At 40.0% G+C, this 21,572-nt stretch overlaps 1 protein-coding gene across 1 annotated transcript in view; it reads left to right on the top strand.

Annotated features, from left to right (window-relative positions):
• Positions 1–12,517: 12,517 nt before the first annotated feature.
• LOC108435905 (heterogeneous nuclear ribonucleoprotein L-like) overlaps positions 12,518–21,572 on the top strand; it is an 84,286-nt gene continuing 75,231 nt past the window's right edge. The window contains exon 1 of the mRNA XM_017712039.2: positions 12,518–12,961. Within this exon, the coding sequence (XP_017567528.1) occupies positions 12,740–12,961 (222 nt within the window). The 5' untranslated portion in view covers positions 12,518–12,739. The remainder of the gene's footprint in view (positions 12,962–21,572) is intronic.

Below are 21,572 nucleotides of genomic sequence, written 5' to 3'. Positions count from 1 at the left end.
TATGTACAGTTATTTATTGAATGTTGCTGTCCTGCAGCAGCATCAAGTTCAAGAAGGCCTCAAACAATGAGCCTGTCATTATAGGAAAACCTTTAGTGTAATGGAGCAAAGCAGAATGTGAAGTAAATGCAGTGTTTTTAGGAAAGAGGCAAAACAATCTGAAACTGTTGGCTATAATGTAGTAAACTAGCTAGGGCAGCAATTCATTTAGCTGAAGTTGTCAGCTAATCTAGCTCACTAGCTCACAGCTCTCGCGCCCCCGGTTACATTCTTGCACTCCAGAAACTCGACTCAGACCCCTACCTCAGAGACTTAAGGCTGGACTTGTGCTTTCTTTACCAGAGACTTGAGACCTGACTTGGACTCGCACCCCAGAGACTTGAGACTAGACTTAGACTTACACTACATAGATTCCCTACTCAACTCAGACTCGTACCCCATGGACTCGAGACTCAAACTTGCGCCCCAGAGATTTGACGCTGGACTTACACACTTGACCAGAGACTTGAGACCTGACTTGGAGAGGCGCACCAGAGACTAGAAACTAGACTTAGACTTGCACCCCACCTGCACCTCAGAGACTATAAACTTGACTCAGACTCACACCTCATGGACTCGAGACTGGACTAAGACTTGCATCCCAGGGACTCTAAACTCGACTTGCTCTCACACCTCAGAGACTCGAAGCCCGACTTGCATTCGCACCTCAGAGACTCTAAACTTGACCTGTAGTCGCACCTCAGAGACTCGAAGCCCGACTTGCCCTGGCATCTCAGTGACTCTAAACTCGACTTGCACTCGCACCTTAGAGACTCTAAATTCGTCTTGCATTCTCACCTTAGAGACTCTAAACTCGTGTTGCACTCGCACCAAAGAGACTTGAAACTCAACCTGCACTTGCACCTCAGAGACTCGAAACTTGACTTGCACTAGCACCTCAGAGACTCTAAACTCGACTTGCAAAACTAGACACTCGACTCAGATTTGCATGCCAAGCTCTTCCTATCAATGCTTAAGTAGCTCAGATACCCTCCTGAATACTCCACAAAGTACATCACAGTACAGAAGGAAACACTTCCAATTCATGTTGACTTTAAGAATTAGGTCAATATATCAGGACTACATGGAGGAAAAGCTTTATTATGTGCGTTTCTTTGTGCTTGAAAATTACATTCTTTCTTCAGAACTTTGGTCTGTTCTGGTTATGTAAGACACTGCAGGCAACAGAGAGCATCATTTCCATTTTGCATAAGTCTCCTACAGAAGCAAAAATGTAGAAAACCTAATTCATAATGTTTACACCAATCAGGAGCTATTGCTGCAAAGACTGCAACCCTCCCTCTTTCTTTGCTGAGTATCTATAGTGCTGGAAAAAAGACTAAACCAATAGTTAATTATTAGGTTCTTTTGGTGCACAGCAGTAAACAGAAATGTGAAAATGTGACATCCTATGATTGTTAAGCTCACAGCTGATTGCCCAAACCTTGGGCAATAAAGGTCATGCTTTCACTTCCTTGTTGCAAGCTGCTCTTATGTGTATTCTCTTATATATATGTATATATATATATATATATATATATATATATATATATATATATATATATATATACACACACACACACACACACACACACACACACACACACACACACACACACACACACACACACTGCAGTGCTGAGAATGATCCAACACCCAAATAGTACCTGCTCTATTGTGGTCCTGTGGGGGTGAGAGGGGGCTAACAAAGTATGCAGAGAAACAGATGGACTACAGTCTGTAATTGTATGACTACAAAGTGCACCTATACAGTAAGTGGAGCAGCTAAAATGGACAATGAGTGTAGAATCAAGTTATGGCTGATTGGTGTGTGTGTGTGTGTGTGTGTGTGTGTGTGTGTGTGTGTGCATCATTTCAATAAAAAATAGTACGAAGACAGCATATCACATTGAAACTGAGAAACTGAGAATTTTTTTTGGAAAATATATGCCTATTTTGAATTTGATGCCAGTAACACATTTCAAAAAAGCTGCAATGGGGGCATGTTTACTACTGTGTTGGATCACCTCTTCTTTCAACAAGACTTTGTAAGCATTTGGGATCTAAGGAGACCAACTGCTGTAGTTTTTAAAAAAGTAAAATATTTTCCCATTTTTTTCTTTATATAGGATTTCATCTGCTCACCCCAGAATGTCTTACTATGCATCCATGCCGTTGTAATTAGTGCAGAATGTGGTTTGGCGTTGTCTTGCTGAATTTAGCATGGCCTTCTCTGAAAAAGACGCTGTGTGGATGGCAGCATATGTTGCTCCAAAACTTACATATATTGCTCAGCATTAATAGTGCCTACACAGATGTTCAAGTCGCCAATGCCATGTACACTAACGAATGCCTACACTATCACGGATGCATGGATGGTGGCATTTCTGGATACCATTTAAATATGGTTTCTTCTTTGCATGGTAAACTTTTTGCTTGGATTTGTGCAGCGTCAAACTGTGTTCACAAACAGTGGTTTTCAGAAGTGTTTCTAAGCCCATGCAGTGATTTCCAATACAGATTGATGTCTGTTTTTAATACAGGGCCACCAATTAACCTAATTAGTTGTGATATGTTCCACAAGGTGTTTTTAGCATTACACAACTTTTATCAGGCTTTTGTTGCCCCTCCCACCCTTTTTTAAATGTGTTGCTGGCACAGCAAAATTGGAAATAGGGTTATAATAAACTAAACAGATTTAATCTATAGGGTCATTCAAACCAAAAGGTTTTTTAGAGTAAAGTCAGTAAAAGTCTGAAATGGGTTTTCAGCTCTGACTTTGAATCAGTTTGGTGGAATAATCCATACAGAATAATACAAATGAGGGAGGAGGGATCAACTTGGGTCATAGCCAATATGTATTTAAAGGAATACTCCAGTGTTTTTCAACCTCATCTCTATCTGCCACATCTATATTATTATCATTTCAATTCATTTCAAAATGTTTCCCTGTACTTAGTAAACTATTAGAAACTATCTGTTGCCCCAAAATATACTTATAATAGAAGCCAATGGGCAGGTGTTGAAGAAGAACTTGACTTTATAGGCTTTGTGACTTCAACGTTTTCCAGCCTAATCTTTACTGCATGTATAGCAAACCCACTGACTGGAATAATAGAGCTCAATAGCTTCTGTAGTACATTTTGTATGAACAAGTTTTCTGTTCTTTTGAATGTCAAAATTCATACCCATTTTAACCAAATTCCTTTAAATAATAAACACATATAGCCTAGTAAGTCAGCAATGTTCTCCTTAATTCATGAACAACGAACTCAGGAGAACACTGTTGACTTATTGAAGTCATTCCTTGATGAAGTTCCACAAATAATTTAAGTGCAGCTCAGCTGTGTGAGGGTAACTGGTTGCCCTCAGTCGTTCGAGGAATCTTAGCCTTTAGCTGTGTGAGTGGTTTCAGTAGAGGTAGATCTTATTGTGGTCTATCTCTACCCCCTTTTTTCCTGAGATTTAGAATTCAGAGCAGCGTGCAGGATGGCAAGAGTCATGGGATGGGAGAAAGCTCTCCAGGGCTGCGAGAGCAAATGTGTTCCTATAGAAACTAGGTCAACAGCGACCATTTATAATGAATTGTTTCTGAAACACAGCTGCAGAGGCGAACGCTGTCTAACCCTCTTTCACAGTTTGACTGACACTTTGCCACCGTGCACCTCTGGGCTTTTCGACAGTCTAACTTTAGCCCATTAGACCGCTGCGAACAGCTGAATTTTAAACACATGCGAAACTCCACTCAGATGTGAAATAAATAAATAATAAAGTAATAAAAACTGAACTCTTCCTGTTATGCTATCATTGGACGATATATAATGATATGTGTATCATAAATCTCAGATTTTCTACTTGAAGGCTATAAAAATGAATAAATTGTCACCTTCTAGCTGAATGCAGTGCGTAATCATTTTAAACAAGAGGCGTTGTGCTGAATTTGGTAAACCATTCAAATTATTTTTGAAAATACCTGATGTTGTGTTCGGGCCAAAAAGGAAAATGACCATCCTGACTGTTACCAACGTAAGGTTCAAAAGCCAGCGTCTGTCATGGTATCAGGATGTGTTAGTGGGTAACTTCACATATGTGAAGGCACAATCAATGCTGAGGGGTTCATATGCATTTTGGAGCAACATATGTTGCCATCCAGATGACGTCTTTTTCAAGGTTGTCCCTGGTTGTTGCAGCAAGACAATGAGTGCGTTTAATAAACCGATCATAATCTGATTTCTGCAGTTAGCTAATGTATGTAAACAGCGTTCTCAGATTACTTAGATGGGAGTAAGGTCTAGAAATCTGATAAAGAGAGCTGGATTTTAGCTCAGTAATCAGATCTCTCAGTGCATGTAAACTCTTACTCTGAATTCTTTCAAATTTCTCAGCCTGCTCATATGCAAAAACAGATGGCGGTACTGGAAATAAGCAAACAGTGTTGCCATGATCCCATTGCAAGCATGAACCGCAGCATATGACAAGAGATCAGACAGGTGATCAGCTGAACTGTTATAACAAGCAAGAAAGGGTAAAAAAAATCTGCTATCACAACTACAACAGTTGGTGTCCTCGGTTTTCAAATGATTACTGAACATTGTTAAAAGCAAAGGTGATGCAACACAGTGGTAAACATGCGTTTGCCTCAACATTTTGGAAACATTTTAAATGTAGAATATGCGTGTGTCTAGAAAAAAAACTATAAAATTAATTATTTGATAAGAAAGAATTAAGCACAGCAATTATTTAATTATTTTTTTATTGAGATGCATCATATTGATTTCATATTAAAAGGCTTTCATTTCTTCCATTATTGAACATGTGCAAAACTCTTAATATGTTACATATATGCTCAAAAACAATAAGAGATTATAAAACACAGAAAAGAAAAAACAAAAACAACTTTCCCATCTGACATATCAGGAACAAATTTATTTAGCTTTACTTTAGAGTAGTGCAGTCTATGTAGGATTTGAAATGGAAAGAAACAGACTAGCATTAATACAAATGTCATAGTGAAGTGTTTTTTTTTTATACTGTGTCCTAAATCCTAGATGTAAAAAACCCCAGCAACACCGCTGCGCTTGGTACACTTGTGCCAGACAGCTACAGTGACCACTACAAGGTCATGGCATTGCTGTGCTGAAACTAGTCCACCGCCCAAATAACATGACTTCCTGTAGTATGACTTCATAGTGTGATATCCTGTAGTAAAACAAGGTAGAGGACAGCTGGTAAACAGTGCAGCAACAGGGTGCAGTAGTGGTCTCCGATCCTGGCCCTGGAGAACTACTTTTCTTCAGAGTTCAAACCTGTATCCAATAAGATGCACTGAAACTTACTCTAACGCTAATACATCTGATCCAGCCAGTCAGGGACTTGGGAAGATGTTGATTAGCTGGAGCGGGTGTTTTATATTATGGTTGGAACTAGGCTCTGCAGACATGGAGCTCTCCAGGACCAGGGTTGGAAACCACTGGGCTACAGTTTGTAATTGTATACCAATACAGCGCAGCTGTTATGAAGGTGGCCAGTGAGTGGAAGTACAAGATAGGGGTTTCTAATAAAGTGGCCAGTGAGTGGAATTACAAGTTAGGGGTTTTTAATAAAGTGGCCAGTGAGTGGAAGTACAAGGTAGGGTTTGCTAAAAAGGGGCCAATAACTGGAATTACAAGGTAGGGGTTTCTAATAAAGTGGCCAGTGAGTGGATGTACAAGGTAAGGGTTTCTAATAAAGTGGCCAGTGAGTGGAAGTACAAGGTAAGGGTTTCTAATGAAGTGGCCAGTGAGTGGAAGTACAAGGTAGGTGTTGCTAATAAAGTGGCCAGTGAGTGGATGTACAAGGTAAGGGTTTCTAATAAAGTGGCCAGTGAGTGGAAGTACAAGGTAAGGGATTCTAATAAAGTGGCCAGTAAGTGGAAGTACAAGGTAGGTGTTGCTAATAAAGTGGCCAGTGAGTGGACGTACAAGGTAAGGGTTTCTAATAAAGTGGCCAGTGAGTGGAAGTACAAGGTAAGGGATTCTAATAAAGTGGCCAGTAAGTGGAAGTACAAGGTAGGTGTTGCTAATAAAGTGGCCAGTGAGTGGACGTACAAGGTAAGGGTTTCTAATAAAGTGGCCAGTGAGTGGAAGTACAAGGTAAGGGATTCTAATAAAGTGGCCAGTAAGTGGAAGTACAAGGTAGGTGTTGCTAATAAAGTGGCCAGTAAGTGGAAGTACAAGGTAGGTGTTGCTAATAAAGTGGCCAGTGATTGGACGTACAAGGTAAGGGATTCTAATAAAGTGGCCAGTGATTGGACGTACAAGGTAAGGGATTCTAATAAAGTGGCCAGTGAGTGGACGAACTGGCCAGTGAAAGGTGTTTTCAGCTGTGAAGTAGTTTGTAATAGTGCAGTTGATATTAGTGTAGTGTGTGATGTCATGTCGTGTAGATATTAATAGTGTAATGATATTTACCATCAGAACGAAATTCAGAGAACCCTAGTCAGTCTGTTCCATCTCCCAACACACCTAAACTGGCTAATCAAGCTTCTACAGCCCAGCAATGATTCTGCTCACTGTATCATATATAATATTTCAAAATATAGTCTTGACTGGTCTCGTCTAGATCTTTATCTTTCATCTATGATGTGGTTTTTCTGTACGTAAACAACTTTCAGACCTCTTTGCTAAACATGCTTTACATTTTGCCCACAGCGCTTGGGCCAAATATAGAGCGTGTTTTTAATGCAACAGAATCAGATAAGGTGGGAGGTGTTCATGTTTCTTTCTGAATCTAGTAACTGAATAGTGATGCAGGTACATGCGCTCATCAAAACAGCTGCAATTGTCCTATAGATGTTTTTGCAGCCAGAGTGTCTGCATGAAGGGCAGATGGTTAGGTTTTACTGGTTTTTCAACATTTCTCCATAATCAAAACATAAAGATGCAAACAAAATCATTCAGAGTGGTGTTTGATGTGAAGTGTGACATTCTAGAGAAATGTTTCAACAGTGATGGTGATGGGAACCAGACATCTGCCTCTTAAAGCAACATCACAGGAAGTTATCACATTAAATAATTATGAATGTGCTGCCTGTTTTTTTTTTTTTTTTACAATAGTTTTGAGATAAGATATTGGTTTGTGGTCTTAAAATCATGGTGGAGAGACACATACAGGGCGTTATTAGGCAAAATAGTACCCAAAGAAAACATTTTTTTCACATTTACCACTATTAACCATCATTGACAATAGACATGAGCGCTCAGGTCTGATCCCTGGTTTCTATCGCCGCCACTGCGAAGAAAGCTGAATTTGTAATTTTATCAAAAATCCAGAAAAAAATGACTTTCTCCACAATAGAATAATGCTGGAATTTTGAACAGTTAGAGAAATTCCCCTTCTTGTGCTCTCTGAGAAGAAAAATCATGTGTTTCATATGCTTAAGTTAGCTCAGAAGGGAGCGTCACCAGGGAGATCCTTGTAAGAACACTGCATCTGTTCACATTCAGTTTTTCCTGAGAAAGAATCCCTGCTCAGTGATTCGCGCCCTCGTGAAAAGAGAGACGGGGCTTGTTTGACAAACAAGGACAGTTTGCCCAAGAAAAACAAAAAAAAAACTGTTGCATGCCGGGTCCGCGGCGCTCAGGTATTCACAGATACCTGCCGCTCTGTGCTTCAGCCAAGAGCTCAGCATTCACGGTGTGTAGAGAAGGAAAATGAGCAGCTGCCACTTCAGTACAAAAGCAGGAGCTTCAGCTGCAGCAAACAAACAAATCTCCACAGCTCAAGCCAACGCTGAGCAATCGAGAAACGGAGGCTCAAGGTTGATTTCTTTCAGAGTTGTTCTGACAAGCTATTTTGGAAGATTACAGAGAAAACACTACACAGGATTTCCTGTTTGTGAACCAAGGGTGAGATAATAGAATCTAGGTGGTAAGTTAGGTCCGAGATGGCCACAGTCTTGCACAGTTGTTTTTCTCAAAATGCGCAGCAATATTTGAACCACTTTGAGTTACAGGAGGTTGTAGTAAAACTGCATACATTTGTACTCGAGTTTATTTAAAAGCAACAAATTTTGATTCCAGCAAGCTCTTTTTTTCTTTGAACATTTTTCTGCAAATGTTTGTTCACAGCATAAAGTTTGAAGAGTCATAGAATGTATTACACTCTGGAACTGTCATCATCTGACAATACTTAATGACAGTTTTTGACCTGTGTAACCAGTTCTAATGAGTCTAATGAGTCTAGTTAAGCCCTAAAAAGATCATTTCTAAACTGGACACATGTCCAAACATTTGCTTGTGCCACAAATAAGTGGTATTTTATTTCTATTTAAGTCAATCAAATATGAAGCAACTGTGCATTAACATTTAAACTCTGTATCTGTCATTCTTTGCAACATTCTTTGTGAAAGCACTTCAATGAATTACATGTTTAGTGTAAAAATAATCTGATGATTGCACAAAACTGTGAGCCCTTGAAAATATTTGCAATGGTTGAAGCATGAATTTTTGCAATCCCAAAATCATGGAGGGGCTGAACTCCTGAGGGTCTGATGAGCTAATGAATCAGGTGTGTTAAATGAAGTAGAATAAGGCGGAATGCTAAATCCTGAGATATGGTGGTCCTCACACCCCTGTTACAGAAGCGTGGCGGATGCACTCCTGTGTTAGCTCGACCTTGGCGAATCCTTGACTTTCTTGAGCTTTTTGGGTGGATAACGAGCCTTTTTGCATAAACATTCTCCAGCTTTGGCAGCAGTTGTCCATCAGCCAGCTGTGAAAAACCTTGTCTGATTCATATTCACCAGCGTCTTAACCCCCCTGCGAACAAAGGCAGCGCAGTGCAGACAAATTGGAGGTAATAGGCCAAAATGCTTCACGATTAGGCCTACACAGAGCTCAGTGCTTCTCGTTTGTTCAGCGGGTTTTATTTGACTGTGTTTGCCCTTGGAGGGGGAGAATAAAGGCATGCAGTTTTGGGCCCAAGCAATAGCTAATAGCTCTGGTGGTTCCTGGCAATCTGTAATCATTCTTGATACCAAGTTCAAGTATTAATGAAAGAGTTCAGTTGAAAAATAAGCATGAATTAATCTAAACTAATGCATATGAACACAGGCTCAACCTTGAAAAGCCAAAATCTGTTTTCCATGGCGCCTGTTGTGCTGCTTAGGCAGTGTATTTAAGCACTTGTCTCTTAAAGTCTTAAACTTCTGTGTCTGAAAATGAGATTTTTAAAGGATAATGTAATGTAAAGGTTCTCTATGAATTTAAAGCCCAAAGAAGTTAATCCATTTCTGTCTACGTGGGCTAATCTTGCTCTTGGTATATGCATAAACATGCACTGAGTATGCCTTGGGAATAACTTCCCAATGCCTACAAAATTCTCCTGTAAATGTAAACTATACAGCCCTTATCTTGGGTAGCTCTTACATAAGCAGTACCCCCAACATTCACGAGGCTAACATGACTTGTCCAGCCCGTAAGGTTTCAATAAAACTGTTGTCTCTTTCTGTCTGTTTGAAACAAAGCAAAAGCTAACAACCAAGCGAAAGCTAACCTAGCAGACATGACCGAACTATCAAGCTAGCTTCTCTGTCTGCCTGTCGCCTGTCAGATTGATTGATTGTCAGTTTGTTCATTTGTTCAACCAGCCATCCCAGCATTCCCTGGATGCACATTCAGCAGCAAAGCTGTAAGAACTGTACCTTCTTTAAGACATTGCCATATAAAAGCTGGCATTTCAGTGACACATCCACAGTCAGATCTTCAACACCACATGTATATGTAGAGCCTGTTGAACTCATTTCTTCCTGTTCATACTATTGTGTTTACTTCTGCTTCCGCAGTGTAGTAGGCTAGGAGTGTCAGACTGAAAGACAATAGAGTAATAGGCCACACCCAGACAGTTCCCAGATAAGTATGACCAGTGTTTAACCCCTTAAATGACCAGGGCCTGTCAATAGGCCCAAAGATAGCTCAACCAATTTGCACTGAAGTCCCTGTGGTTACTGTATAAGACATATTATGTAACACGCCTGCAATTTTAAGGGGTTAAACAGTGTTATTAAATTTCTATCTTATCTTTATGTCTTCGTTTAACACAATTGTAGTTTCATACAATGTTCCTAAGACTTTAAGCTTTTTTCATAGAACATATAACATTGTGTAGATTTTCTTTAAACTTTAAAACAATTCTTTACACTCAGACATCTCATGTGCAAAGATGATTGTTTTTTTTAAGGCATGAAAGTGGCTTCTATGCCTTTCAGCAAAATTCTTTTTATTCATCTTAATTTTTAAGAGTGTGGGGGTCACATACTCAGCACATTGCTGTCTTGTGTTTTCCCTGCTGTAACATACCTGGCCCAGTGTGTAGGGAGCTAGGTAATCAGTTACTGTGTTGAATCAGGTGTGCTAGGTGAGGGAAAGCACTAGAATATACCTAGTGTGGGATCCCCAGGACTGACTTCAAGAACTACCGTGATCCATTGTAGGCACTGGATAATAAGCCTTCAAGATCAATAGCTGGGTAATAAGAGTTAATGGGCGAACATTTCAGTCATGTGATGGTAAAAAATCCTTGCCAGTGTGAGAGAGATGACGGTAGAAAAGTGGCGCATTATGAAGATAGAAGTACAGCAACAAAGGTCCCATATGGCTACATAGCTGAAGACCTCTATAACTTCTGTAAATTCTAATTTCAAAACTGGATACATTTTTAACTTCAGTCCCCAAATGTTCATTAAGTTCTGTCAAAAAAAAGGTGACATAAAACAGTAAATATGTACCAGCTTATTTGGAACATGCTGCAGGCATTGAGTGTATATTTACAAAAATAAATTCTTAAGGTAAAATATCTAATATTGTGCTTTAATATTAGATATTTAGGTATATTACTTTGAAAACTGTTTTCAATTTAATACAAGTCAAGCAGAATTCACTGCGTTCTGCTTTTATCAGCATTTGACATACTCTCCCAACTTCTTTGGAATTTGGTTGTACTCCTTTTTTCTCTTTATTTTTATCATGGACTGCTTTGCTGCCTGCTTAAACCTTAGCATTTTCCAATTCTCATTAATCACACAGCCCAAAAACAGAAGCTTTCTGTCTAACCATCTTCACTTCCTGTGCTGATTACTAAAGATCCACTGCAGTGCCAAAGTTAACTCAGCACTTGAGATGAAGTTGCATTGGTGGTCATTTTTAGTTCAAATGTAATTCAGAACAATCCAAATGTAATAAAAATGTAATAAAAAGGCTGACTCAGGCTTTGTCTTTTGTCAGGATCTTCACATTTTTCACAGTAGCTTAAACCATATTAAAGTAAAACTGTAAGTTGAGTGCATTTACATGCACTCAATAATCTTTCTGCAGTTATCCGATTATTTAAATGGTCATATAAACATTAGACTTCGATCTAGAAATCTGATTAAGAAATCTGATCAATAGAGCTGGATTTTAGCTCAGCAATCAGATTTCTTGGTGCACGTAAACTCTTACTCTGATTTCTTTCAGATTTCTCAGTCTGAATAGGCAGGTAGCGGTTCCAGAAATAAGCAATGTGGCATGACGTTTGATTTTTATGTTTACGTCACGTCTTTTTCTGTGAATCTATTGGCCGAAATAGATGACCTGCCTGTTTCCTGGCTCTTCCCTGCTGCCTATTAAAGAAAAGAGCAGTGAAGTAAAGCATTGAATATCTGGTCTTTGTATTGTATTCATTCAAACCCCGGTCAAATTAGATTTATATCACTGCTTTCTATTGTACTTGCATTTTTCCTACTTTCCCATTTTTTTGGAATAGCACTGGGGCTACCAGTCCTGTGCCTGGTGACACTAAACCACGTCACTGTGTTAAAAACTAGTGACGTGAGGCTCGATACTGGTTTAATGCGTTTGAAGTGCAGCGTCAGCAAATAATCCAGCTGTTTAAGAACAACGTTCCTTGTCAAGCCTTGCAAAGATTTTATGCATTTCACTCTCTACGGTGTGTCATATCATCAAAACATTCAAGGAACCGGGAGAAATCTGCGTGCATACAGGTCAAGGCTCATCTGAAATGGGCAGACGCACAGAACCGATTCTTTCGTCTGAATGAATCGAGGGTCCTGAATGAATTCTCATCTCCTCCGTCGACTACGATGCTTTTCGATTCAGTCAGTGCGTTAACCTCTCTCACTAACTCGGGCAGACTTTTAGTGAACAAAGCACAAACGTTACAGAAGGAGGATACAGTCTGTCCTGCGGAGAGAACACACACAAAGAATTGTAATACAGGATGTGGTGTGTGGCTTTTAGGAGCCTAAGCGGTGAAATGAATGCTTTTCCAAATCTGTTAGAGGCCTTTACGTTGCGTGGAGTGGAAGTTCAATTGGGACGGAATCGGCTGAATCGGTTCACCAAGAACGATTCATTAACGAGTCGGATCAGAGGACATAGCTGAAAAAAAACAGAAGTAGAAGAAGTAGCGAGAGAGGGCGCGCGCGCGTCGTTCATTTCGCTCACTCACTCCCTCGCTCGCTCGCGCGCGTCCGCCAATGCGCACACGTCAGTGAGATCGTTCTGCTCGTTCTTCTCGCGAGGAGGTACATGCTGCTGCTGCTGCTGCCGCCGGACGCACTCGCGCTTACACGTTTCGAACCGCAGCCCGCCGAGTCAACTCGCCTTCACCGTTAAAACAAAAACCGTCGGCCGACGGCAAGCGCCGCTCCATCGGCTCGAACATGTCGCTGGTGGAGGAGTACGCCGAAGGGGAGTACGAGCGGGCGCCGAAGAGACTGAAGACGGCGGAGGTGGAGGAGGGAGAGGAGCTGGAGGAAGGCGAGGACTCGGACTCAGCATCCGCGGGGCTGCTAGGAGACGAGGAGGAGGAGGAGGAGGCGCGGCGGCCCGGCGGCAAGAGCAGAGCCCGCTGGAGCGCGTCGAAATACGGCTCTGGAAGGAAGGTAAGTGCCTCTGTTTTGAGGAAGGTAACACTTAATACCGCGTACAGTTCCCGTGTATGAGCATTACAGCGCTCGTCACAGCTAAGCTACAATTCAAACTCTTAGCATCGGGTTAAAACCAAATAGGAGTGCATACGTGAATTTGTAGTAATATATGATAAATGTGTGCCATACGTGTGTGTGTGTGTGTGTGTGCCATACGTGTGTGTGCGTGCGTGTGTGCCATACGCGTGTGTGCGTGCGTGTTTACCTTGCAGCCCACAATGAAAACCCAGACTCCACTGTTTACAGCTAATTAGCCAAAAAGGTAAACTCCTAGCATAGAGGAAAGGTCCTGTTTTGGGCATTTCATAGTAGAAACCAAAGCCACACACACATACACACACACACACACACACACACACATACATACATACATACACACACACACACACACACACACACACACACACACACACACACAAACATACACACACACGTACATACATATGTTGGCAGTTATGGGCTGGAGGTTAGGGAACTGGCCCTGTGACCGGAAGGTTGCTGGTTCAATCCCCAGCACCGACAGTCCATGACTAAGGTGTCCTTGAGCAAGACACCTAACCACCAATTGCTCCCTGGGTGCCGAGGATAGGGCTGCCCACCGCTCCGGGCAAGTGAGCTCATTGCCCCCTAGAGTGTGTGTGTGCGCTCACTAGTGTGTGTACGTGGTGTTTCACTTCATGGATGGGTTAAATGCGGAGGTGGAATTTCCCTGTTTGTGGGATTAAAAAAGTATCACTTAACGTATATATATATATATATTTACATAGCTAAAAATGTCAGCACCTAACATAGATGAGTTACCTTTTTTTCAGGAGGGGTTTTACTGTTAAAACCGAATCCAGGTATACATAAATATGTATGTATGCATGTATGTGAGGCGCCTACAGCGTGTCCACTCTAGCTTCATTGCTGATAAGCTAATTTAAGGAAGAATTCTACTGTTTGTTCAACATTTATAACCTACACAATTAAAGGTTTAATATTACCTCATTCAGAGTAGTATACTGTGAAATGCTCAGTTCTAGAGAAAATTACCATGTCTGAGTTGTTCACAGTGGTTGTGATCCAAAGCAGATGAGGAGTTCAATGCCTGTAAAAGTTCCCACACAGAAAGTTATTACACAAAGCGGTTATGAATACATTGCCAAATGCCTAACTATCGTTTCATAATAGTTTTGCGCTGAGCTCATTTCTGAAATCCACTCATGCTGGGAAAAAAGGTACATCTGCTGTGTTTTACCATTATCAGCAATGAGTATAAAACAATGAGTACACAAATAGATTCACTGGTTGTTTTACATAGTAAATAGCTGTATTTGTGTTGTAGACTCACCACCACTGTAAAGAAATCATATATATATACTTCACATCAAACCATTCCGAATGACTTGGTTTACATATCAAAAATTTAGAGTTAAAGTTAGAATTTGCCGTAACACTCCTATCAGGTGAAGAAAGCAAATTGAAGACTAACTAGACTCTCATTGCTGGTAATGATAGAGATTTGTTAGTTAAACACTGTGGTATGTCTGTGGAGACGCTCAGCTGTAGGATATGACAGCGTGCCGCCTGTATTGACCCCACTTTCCACGGTTTAACCAGGAAAAAGAAGACATGCAAGGAGTTGTGATCAAGCTGCACATTTGTCACGGTAGCCAGCGGCTCTTTTGATTTTTCAACTCGATTACACCTAATCAGATTTCACGTCGTCTGAGACTGGCTGGCGTCCCAAGAGAAAAAGCTCCGACAAGAGGGACCCACCAGCTCTGGGTCATCCACGACTCCTCCTGCCCTTCTAAAGATGTAAGGGGCTAGAACACGTGTCACGTTCCAGCCCTCGCAGGCCAAAACACTGCAGATTTCAGCACTCTGCCTCATTAAACACACCTGATTCAGCTAATTAGCAAGGCCTTCATGAACTGACTTCGTAGCGTTACATGAGGGTAAATGTTAATCTGTATAGCTCTTTTGCCTAGAAGGTCCCCAGTTTGACATGCTTAGGTAGATGAAAAGGCTGTATTAGGACCTGGTTGTATCGCGTCTGTTTTGTTTATACGGACTGAATGATAAACCGTTTTATATCAAAATTACAATCTGAAAGAGTGCAGTTTTTACACTGCAAATGCTACAACTTTGAGTCATTTTAAATATATTATAAAACCACAAAGCTTCTAAACTGCATTACATTAACTGCTGAACCCTGAAAAAATGGATGTGCTGGCCTGAGAAAAAAACCTGCCTTGATTTTAAACTATAAAAATGAATCACATTTAAATCAGAGCTGCAATGTCGGTCTAAAAAACTGGCATTAGATATTTTCCAAAGATGGCTCAGTCTGGTTTATCAACCTGTTAGGTTGGTGGTCTGGTTCTGAAGCCGCTAAACACAATGCTGAACTATCATATTGGTCACTTGCCTGAAATCCATGAAAGCGGTTTAAAGCAGTTGAGCTTGGGTTAGTTCCCTCAAAAGTGTGTATTTAATATGGTTTTGAGCTGATTATGTCTTGTATATGCTTAGGCCTGATCTTATCTCTCAGTACTATGTTCCACTGTCCATACAAGGAACACAGAATTCAGTTGATGTGTTCATGTATAAGTGTACGTCAAACGATGACTCAGTGCTGTGCTAGCCAACATGGACGTGTGTTAGCTGGCATAACTGAATTGTCAGTTAGCGTTCTTCTCCAAGCCTTGCTCTAAGAGGAGGCCTCATTTTGATCATTCATAGTGAAAGATGGCAGTTGAGACACAGATGAGCATATTGGTAATACTTTTAAATTTCAATACGTTGCTTTGCATATGAAAAAAAAACAAAAAAAAACTATACTGTAATTGTTTCTTCCTTAATAGTCACATGTTCTCTGATGGTAAAATGTGTGTGTAGATATGTGCACATACACACATGTCTCTTTGTCAGGTGTCCAGAGCATTTTGTCCTTGATAGTTTATCTCTTTTAAAGGCACGAGGGAAAGACAAGTGGGAGTTAGAGCAGAGACAGGCCTTTTCGTGTGGGCTTGCTGCTATGTTTGTGACCTCCTCGAGAATGGCTTGCATCTCCATGTTAGAAAACAACAGCAGCATCGCATTTTACAGGAAGATCTGCATACAGAGTGATGAGATCAAAGGAGGGCAGGTGCGCGGCAGGCTAGCGTTATCGGCCTCTAAATGTAAGTCGTATTTACTGCTCGTGGAGCGGTGCCTTGTGGGTGAAAGCGATTGAGGGAGACGGCAAGATGGTTCTAGATTCAGTTTGCATCCATAATCTTCCCACTTTTATGTGTATGCAAATAGAAGTGGGATTTCAACAGCCAAAGGGACGCTGCACCCTCTCCCTTTCTCTCTCTCCCACTCTCTCTCTCTCTGTCTTTCTCTCTGTCTCTGTCACTTGCTCTTTCTTTCTAGTGGGGGACCGTGTCTCTGGAGGCTGTGATAGGCATCTGGGCTCACTGTGGGGATGGCGTGGATGGAAATGAATAATCCTTTCCCCTCTGTGCTTGTGCCCAGGGCCCTGCAATGAGTCTGCACCTGCTCTAGAGGAAATAGGGGCGACCAGGCCAGTTCCAGCTAAGAAATTACCTATTGATTTTAATCCAGTGACGCACGTGAATCAGATGCACAGATATGAGGTGCTGCAGTGGAACTGGACAGCAACACTGGCCTGTTCTTCTGAAGAGCTAAAAATTATGAGAGAAAATGGAAAGCTTTTAACTCACTGCACAAGAGCCTAACGCTAAATTAGGCACAATATGCATGATGATATTTAGCTTTTTTGAGGTATGTGATGTTGGGATGGATTGAATGCATCAGCAAGACAGTAGTGCCACATTGAAAAAAGCTATGAGAAACTAAGTGGAATATATTGTTAATTTAGATACATACATACATTTTCTAAGCTGCTTCTCCTTCTGGGTTGTGGGTGTTAATTTAAAATCTAACTGTTTAGGAAAGAACACAGGGTGACATCTTGTTACTATGCAGTTTTGGTAATTACTATAAATTTGTCTTGTCTGATCTGTTCAGACTCCGTGGTGCTGGTTGGTGCGCCGCTACAGAACGAACCACTTTTGAGTGAACCTACCCACAAAATTCAGTACTGATGACAAATAAAGCAAACCAGCGCAAAGCTTTTTTTGTTTTTTATTTGAAAGAATTTCCTCTCTCTTATCAGCTCTTTTCTTCATAAAGCTTTGTTCAAAATAAAGTCATTTATCAAAGTAAATTAGATTAGTTAGATTAGTTGTTAGAATTTTTTCTTATTAAAAGTGAAGGGACATGACAGAACCACTGTTAACCTACAAAAATGTGTTTACTTAAGCATCTAAAATGTTTTTTTTATTTTTTTTGTCCATGCTTCCTGCTACTAACATGCAGTTATTTTGTATTTTATAAGTACTGAAGATAACCATCATGTACGAACAAAAGGTACTTACAGAAACCCCTTGCACACATTGCACCGTGTGATACAGGGGCATCAAACAAAGGGACCGTATTAAAAATCTCATCAAGTCTGTGGCCCAGCGAAAAACATGCTTTTATTCATTTTTAATTAATGTTGTGCTGTAACCCGAACTGGCCATTGTTTATTCAAAATATGCAAAAACCTCAGCAGTAAAATACAGACACTTTCTTTGCTGTAAGTTCATTGAGACTTGGGCACAATTTCCGTGCTGCTGAGCTGACATTAGATGTGTATGTTGGTTGAACTGCAGCTGAAATGCATTTTGGTGCTGCGGTGTAGAATTGTGTAGAACTGAGGTGTAACCGCTGTCCCAAAGACTATTGTTTCGGTAAGAGAGTCGGAGCACATTGTATTGCAGTGCAGGCTGGGGACTGTAGTGTAGCACATTGCTAAACAGGCTAAGGATTGTGTGGCGGGCCTGACCTGGCCCACAGGCCTTGTGTTTGACACATTGGACGTAATGGGATCTTTGGCACCAGAAAACTGGAACTGTGCTTTTTCCACTGGCTTTCTTAGTTTCAGTTTAATGATTGGTAACAACCCAGCCTGACGCTGCTCAAAGGTGTTTTTCTCTGTCTTTAGAAGTACTTTCAGTTAAAGCCATTGAACATTTTACGAGTTCTTTACACTTCCAGGTGAAGATAAAATCTCTAGCCACTCTTGCATGGCCAATAAGTGCCTCCGATTGTGAACTAGAATAGTACATTGATGTGACGATTGCTGTTTTTAGACTTTTTATATTACGAGTAAAGTTTTAAAGTAATATAAGCTAGTTAGGAGGCTAGTGCTAGTGCTATAATCTTTTATGCTGTCTTCCATAAAATAGTTCTTTTGCACATATTTTCACACTCAACAGGGAAAAGCACTTGTATTTATTTCTGCACATGATTTTTGGTTAATGTAGGCACTTTGTGAGTGTGTGCATGCAGAACAGTGCAGTGTATTGTTCTCATTTCAGCCAGTAAAGCAGGCAATGTGGTTAATTAGCCAAGTTATATGCTTTAGAATGGCATAAATGGTAGAACAGACATGTAAATTGTTAGTCATGGTTAGTTTATACACAAACATTTTGGTCTTTGTCACCCAGGTTAATTTCTAGGTGTAGCTTCATTGTTTTTAGAATAGTGATTTGCTGATTTGATTGAAATGGGTGCTTAAGCTAATGATCATTTTACATTTGTGGATGTGTACAGCTGATTATTACTGTCATACAAGACTGGAAGATTTAGTCTTAGTACCATAGGCCAGAGCTTTTGTCTTTTGTTTGCTTTTCTGTGTTGAACCCTGTAAAAGCTTCTTTTGATTAAATCTCAGGTGGTGTTGTGAAGGCTTTACAGATAAGCACTGTTTGTGTATGCCTCCAGATTCATCAAAAAAGTACTTTTCAGGGACAAGTGACAGACGCTGCAAGATGATCTTGTTTTGTTCTTACGAAATAGTGTCAGAGAAGTCTTCAGTCACATTTCCACACTTCCTGTTAAAGGTATTTTCTGTAAATGGAAGCACTTTGCAGCTTTAAGGCTTGCATGTGTGTTTTGCAGACACTGGAAGAGCAATCCTGCTGCAGCTGCTTGCTCTGTTAGCACCCTCTTTGATTGAATTTAACACGTTTTTTTTGTTTGTGACTTGAGCTCTCTCCCAGCGTTGATCTTTATCGAGGGAAAACCCACAAACTATTCTCTTCATGCCTCATGAGGCTGTGAATACCAAGATTCTCTCACTGTTTATTAAAAGAATCTGCTCTGAATGAAGTGCACCAAACCCTGCAAACCCTGTTCATAGTGACGATAATCAAGATCAAGATTCAGAGATGTTGGTGCTTGAATTGTCTACCTTGTCCTTGCTTGCATTATATGGAAAAGAGCTGTCAACATTTCTGCATTATTAAATTAAGATGTAAACAGTCCTTCAGTGTGGTTTGATGTGAAAAGCTCTGTTCTAGAGAAATTTAGAGTCAACATTGATCACATTGGTGGTGATAGGAACCTGTCTACAGTCCACTAAAAATGATTATAAATATGCTGCCAGATGCCTTAGACATTGGTTTATGAGAAAGGTTTGGCATGAAACATTCATGGTGGAGGGTACATTTAGGGGTTTGTAAGACCAAAAATTGCCCAAATAAAGCTTTTTTAAATTTGCCACTGTTTTACCATCATTAACATCACAAATGAAAACACAAAGGACACGTGTAGGTTCACTGGTGGTTTTGGATTGTAAGTAAAATGGTTGTATTTGCGTTATAGACATTGCAAGCGCTGGTTACTGTTTCCACAACTGTAAAGAAATTTGAATCAGTTTCTCCACATTGAACCATTTCATGTCAAACCAGTCTGAATGACTATGTTTATATCTCAATGATTAAGTTATTGGTTGAAAAAGTGGAATTCCTCTTTGGGGGCAAATTATTCTTTTCATTTAACTGACAACATTTTGTGTTAGATTTTCCATCAAAATTAGAAATGGTGCAATACCACTTCCTATACCTATACTGATATACAAATACATGGGTTGACATCAACAAAGATGTGATGTTTTTTCCAGACTCAGGACTGCTTGCTCTGTGAGTTCAGTACATTTGGTCAAGTGTGAAAGCTGTTCTTGAGCCATCCACAGTACCGATTTCTGGTCATTCTGAAATCGGTGGCCTGGGGTTCACTTCCAGTGAACTCTGGTGTGGAGATGTGAGGAATTTGTGTGAAAGCTAACCAGTGATAATGAAACACACCCAGAATAGGTCCAGGATTGACTCAAGTATCCGGGTTCAAGTGTTAAAACGCCCAAACGCTTAACTGTCTAACATGAAGAAATACTCCAGCCAGCAACATCACGTCACACAGTGCCACTTATTGTGATTTTTGATTACATTCTTGTGCACCAGCAGGTAAATAATATTAACCAATAATATAATAATATATAATTTACCTCAGGGCAGACTCAATTAGCTCTTAAATATCATATGCAAATGTTTGGGTGGCCTTGGTCAAACTACAATGCACTTCTAGTTTTAATCTAGTTTTAATATGTTGAATCTAACATATTAACATATATTGTTTTCTGTGCAAAGGTTTTGGCACATTTCATTTTTTATGTTTTATCTTTTACAGTATATTAAACTCAGTACATAACATTAAATTAAACTGAAAAAATCGAAATTGTGCACTTAACTTTGCACAAAATGCCATATTTAAGTTTTCTATAAAGGATGTGCTACCTTACTTTCACTCAAGTGAACAAAACATTTCAGACTTTGGCATATGACTTTATATTTGTGAATAAAGAACGGCTTTTTAAACATGTTGCTGTCCTAGTGATCACTTATACAACTCATACAAGAGTCAGGTGCTCATTGAGATTAAGAAACGCAAATTTGTAAAGGTATAAATAGTGGTTGGTGTAGTGTAGTGGTTAACACCTCTGCCTTCTACGCTGTAGACTGGGGTTCAATCCCCACTTGGGTAAGCACACTACACCAATAAGAGTAAATGTAAATAAATAATCTTGATAAATGATAGCACATTATGCTTTTCTGAACATATTGTGGACATCATCTTAAAGGTCTAACTGTCTTACTGCATGTTTAATAGTAACAAGAGCATAATTAGCGTTGTTTAACTGGATTTTGTACAAAGCAGTGTGTAAAACGTAAATAAAATCATTGTACTCTGTACTGTTTTTGATTGTAATTTATTTTTGATGTGGCCTTACTGGCACATTCTGTAAGCTTCAACTGTCCACTCAAACTGACTGTGTTGGTGTTGAAATATATTTAGAAATTGAGTGCCAGTAAATTGTAAATTGAACGTAAATAAATGGATTTTTAGATCACTGGCTTAACTGTTATCTTATGTGGAGTGCTTATCAGGATGTTCTCTTGAAGCTGCGCGGTGTTCTTGAGGTCTGGGAGCTAGTTCAGATGGCAGATTTTCACCAAATAGAAATATGAACGCATAGTCCGTATATAGTTTCTTGCTTTGATAAACTTTCAAAAAATTTTTTTAGTCTGCATTTTCTTCACATTTATTCCTAAGCAGTTTTTTCAACATTTTTCTTGTCAGCTTACTCACATAAAGGAACGTTGTAAACACTTAAGAAACAACTGCG

The sequence above is a fragment of the Pygocentrus nattereri genome, chromosome 15, assembly GCF_015220715.1.
Source record: "Pygocentrus nattereri isolate fPygNat1 chromosome 15, fPygNat1.pri, whole genome shotgun sequence".
In the NCBI taxonomy this organism is placed as follows: domain Eukaryota; kingdom Metazoa; phylum Chordata; class Actinopteri; order Characiformes; family Serrasalmidae; genus Pygocentrus; species Pygocentrus nattereri.
This window is presented reverse-complemented; position numbering and strand designations above follow the sequence as displayed.